This window comes from Eimeria necatrix, genomic scaffold (assembly GCF_000499385.1).
Source record: "Eimeria necatrix Houghton genomic scaffold, Enh_scaff1527, whole genome shotgun sequence".
NCBI classification, from domain to species: domain Eukaryota; phylum Apicomplexa; class Conoidasida; order Eucoccidiorida; family Eimeriidae; genus Eimeria; species Eimeria necatrix.
In genome coordinates, this window is record NW_013654980.1 from 2136 (window position 1) to 6492 (window position 4357).

General features: G+C 53.8%; 1 protein-coding gene across 1 annotated transcript in view; it reads left to right on the forward strand.

Moving 5' to 3' along the window:
• Window positions 1-3689, forward strand: part of ENH_00016420 (hypothetical protein) — a gene marked incomplete at both ends in the record, with an annotated part of 5261 nt that extends 1572 nt beyond the window's left edge. The window contains one exon of the mRNA XM_013584400.1: window positions 39-3689. Coding sequence (XP_013439854.1) covers window positions 39-3689 — 3651 coding nt within the window. The remainder of the gene's footprint in view (window positions 1-38) is intronic.
• Window positions 3690-4357: the final 668 nt, after the last annotated feature.

Below are 4357 nucleotides of genomic sequence, written 5' to 3' on the forward strand. Positions count from 1 at the left end.
GCAGCAGCGTCGTCGCAGCTGCGGCCGACGACATCCAGGGGGATTGTGTCGTGGCAGGGGATCCTTCTCCCGATCAGGAAGCAGCAATCGGGAGGGAGGAGGAACAGCCCACCTGCTGCCCTAACTGCGGCAGATCGTTTGCTACCAAACGGGGGTTGGCCCAACACCTACGACGGGGCACAAACAACCCTTGCGCAAAATTACACGCAGAAGTTATCAACCAACAGCAGAATGTGCCAACGTCCCCCGATCTCAGCACCAAAAGAAGCCGAGGACAGCGCACAGAAGACCATGGAGGGGGTAGGACCTCACAGGCGGCTCTGTCGAGGTCCCCAAAGAGGAAACAGCACAGGAAACACCCACCCCTGTCCTCCCCATACCCCCCATGGGCTGGACCTACATCAGCAGCAGACCTTCCAACACTGGAGGACAAAGAGACAACACCGCCAACTCAACAGAATCTGCAGACGACAACAGAGCGAAGCAGCCAGTTACTGCAGACCAACAACCCACCGGAGACGACAGCACAGCGGAATGAGCCCATCTCACGCCGCAAACCACTCCGCATCCCCCGACTCTCCGCAGATTCCCGCGCAAGGCTACAAAAAACCCTGGAAGAACTTGCAAAGGAGACAGCAGAGAAGGTCAGCGGAGGCACTTGGGAGGAAGCTGAAGCCGTAATCAACGGTTTCACAGAACGACTATATGACGCAATTTGGTTCGCTGACAAGGCCCCACCAGCAGCCCAAAAGGACGGGCCGAGGAAGCAGCACTCCCAGAACGGCAAACACCAAGCAACCCCAACGGCACGCGTATCGCCAAGACTGGCCCAAGCGCAGGACAACGTCACAAAGGCGTTGCATGCCCTCCGGGAGGAGGAAAGGGCTCAGCAGGGCAAACCAACCGACTCGATAGAAGCCAAAATGAAGAAGCGAGCACTCGAAAGACAACTACGAACAGCGCGTCGCCGCCTCATCAGCATCCTGAAAGAAGAGTCAGCACATAAACTCCAAACACTCTACATGCGAGACCGAAAGAAGTGCGTGGAGCAACTTCTAGCTGACGAAGACCAGTCCCAAAGCCACGATTGCCCTATCCAGCTCAGCGAGCTGGAGGCACACTTCAGAGAACAGCACTCGGAGCAGGCTATTGATCCCACATCCAAACTTGCGCACGAGTTCTTGGACCCTCTGGCGGCGGCTCCACTAGGAGCGCAAGGGATTGATGCAACCTTCACTGAAGAGGATGTGCGAGCTCAGCTGCTGAAAAGCAACCTTAGATCTGCAGCAGGGCCAGATGGGATAAGGTTCTCAGTGTACAAGCAGTTCGCAGATGTGCTAATCCCAGCCATGTCCGCGATCTACAACGCGTGCTCCAAGCACAGGCAAGTGCCAAGGAAGTGGAAGGAGAGCGTGACGGTGCTAATTCCCAAGGGGGGGGACCCAAAAAGCGTGAAGAATTGGCGACCAATTAATCTACAGGACTGCATATACAAACTCTACGCAGCACTGTGGGCTCAGAAGATTGCCGCCTGGGCAATCAAGAGCGGCGTCGCTTCCAAGTCGCAGAAGGGATTCATGCCAGTGAACGGGTGCCATGAGCACCTATTTCTCGCCCAAAGCATTCTCAACTCTACGCGCAGGAGCAAGAAACCGCTGTACATGACCTACTACGACTTGCAGAACGCCTTTGGATCCATCTCCCACCAGCTCATACACGTTGTCTTACAGGCTCAACGGCTACCGAAGCATGCCCAGGAGGTCATCATGGACCTCTATCAAGGAGCAAGCTTCTGCATCTTGACGAAGGAGGGCTGCACTGGTCGCATAGTCAACCAGCGGGGAGTCAAACAAGGCTGCCCGCTCAGCCCCATCCTCTTCAACCTTGCCATTGAGCCTCTGCTGCAGCGGCTAGCGGCGTGCAATGAAGGCCTTGAACTGCGTACGACAGATGGGAAGCCACAGGTGAAAGTCTCGCATATGGCGTATGCAGATGACCTCAAGACGGTGGCCGCTACACGCGTAGGTATCAGCAAACTCCACCAGGTGGTGGAAGATTTTCTTCAATGGACGGGACTTAAGGCCAACCCGTCTAAATGCGCAACGCTGGGACTGAAGGTGCAAAAGGCCAAGCAGGTACCAGACCCCGTCAAACTCACCCTACACTACGAGGTCTTACCAGTGGTGAAGCTGGGAGAAGCCTATAAATACCTGGGCATCAAAGATGCGCTGGAATCACCAGTCCAGCAGAGCCAAATCCTTCGAGCCATGAGCAGAATCAAGAAGGATTTGAACAAGCTCCTCAGGTCAGAACTTCTCCCGTGGCAGAAACTCGATGCGCTGCGCACTTTCGTGATGTCCCGATTGGACTATTATCTCAGGCATTGCTACCCATATAAACAACAACTGGTCGCATTCGATGTCTACGTCCGTGCCGCCCTGAAGGCAGCCTTCAAGCTCCCAAAGAGCACGAGCAAAGAGGTATTTCACCAGCCGATTCCCAATGGCGGTTTGGGTTGTACCTCTATACAGACGATGGCCGCTGCAACGCAGATTGGACATGCTATCCAAATGCTCAACAGCCCTGATGACACGATCCGAGCGGTTGCAGAAGGACAGGTGCTGGAGGTCATTAAGCGGGCATTTGTCTACACACCAGATGACGAGACTAGCGACCGAGAGGCTATTCTTGCCTTTCTCAACGGCAAAGATATCGGCTGTCTACGACGGAGAAGCAAGAAAGCGGATATAAGAAGCCTCTGGTCAGAACTCCCAGGTAATATCGCGATGAGCAAGACGCGACTCGCAACTGGGGTTAATGGTCGCTATGTGCTTCAGAAAGCAGATGGCGCCGCTCTCGACCAGAAGCAGCTCATTAGGAGTATTAAACAGCATATGGCGGAATGGCAGCGGGATGTGTGGAAAGAGCAGGTGGATCAAGGAAAATCGGTGGCTTACCAGACGGCGGATAGTAACGCGTTTCTACGGGGGCCGTCTCGTCTGAAGCCCGAAGACGTCATCTTCGCCATCAGGGCGAGATCTGCGCAGCTCCCCACACGGCATTACCTCAAACGCATTGGGGTAACAAAGCTAGCCCGTTGCCGCCATTGTACAGCTGACCCTGAAACCCTCGCGCACATCCTTAACCACTGCCCGCACAGTATGGACAGCAAAATAAAAATGCGCCACAACAAAGTACTGGAGCGGATCACAACGGCCATTACACAGAGCGCAGTCAACAGGGGGAAAACCTTACTGATCGACAAGTGCCCGGATGATATGGAAACACGCTTGAGACCAGACATTATTCTGCGCGACGAAAAGAGGAAGACAATGACAATCGCAGATGTAGCGGTAGTCTTTGAAGACTACAAGAAAAACTCGTTCGGCTCCGCCGCCATTCACAAGGAAGAGAAGTACAAGGATCTCAAGACCCACTATGAGCAACGTGGATACCGGGTATCAGTGCATGCGCTCGTCTACGGCTCGCTGGGCTGTATAGCGCAAGACAATAGAAAGGTGCTTACACAAGATCTAGGCATCGCCGAACGCACCGCATGGGTATTACAACGGATCATTAGCACTGACTGTATCCGATACAGCAATCAGATCTGGGGTTTTCACGTGGCTGACAATGGATCAAGGCGGGCGCGAGGAGGAAATCGCTCTCGCACAGCCAACATGCAGTGAATAGTACACAAATGATGCACTTATACTTAGTCACTCTCGGTAGTAGATGTATGTTATGGCGAGTGAAAACGGTTGGCCCTAGACTTTGGGCGTGCCGTAGGAGCTGAGGCTCCCTACAAACTATCTCTTTCCTTTTTCTTTGGGGAGGACCACTCACTCCAAAAACCCAGCAAGCAAAATTTTCCACATACTTAGTCACTCTCGGTAGTAGATGTATGTTATGGCGAGTGAAAACGGTTGGCCCTAGACTTTGGGCGTGCCGTAGGAGCTGAGGCTCCCTACAAACTATCTCTTTCCTTTTTCTTTGGGGAGGACCACTCACTCCAAAAACCCAGCAAGCAAAATTTTCCACGTCATAGTTACGTCCGCCGTTAACCCGCGCTTGGTTGAATTTCATCACATTGACATTCAGAGCACTGGGCAGAAATCACATTGCGTCAACACCGTTTGCGGCCATCGCAATGCTTTGTTTTAATTAAACAGTCGGATTCCCCTTGTCCGCTCCAGTTCTGAGTTAGCTGTTCACTGTGCACGCAGACCAAGGGTCACAACGCAGTCAGTGCCGGCGGTCCACAGACGCGCCGCGAAGCACGAACGGGCCCGCACAGCTCCGACCAACGAAGAACGCACTGGCGCTATGCACCCAGCCCTCAGAGCCAATCCTTTTC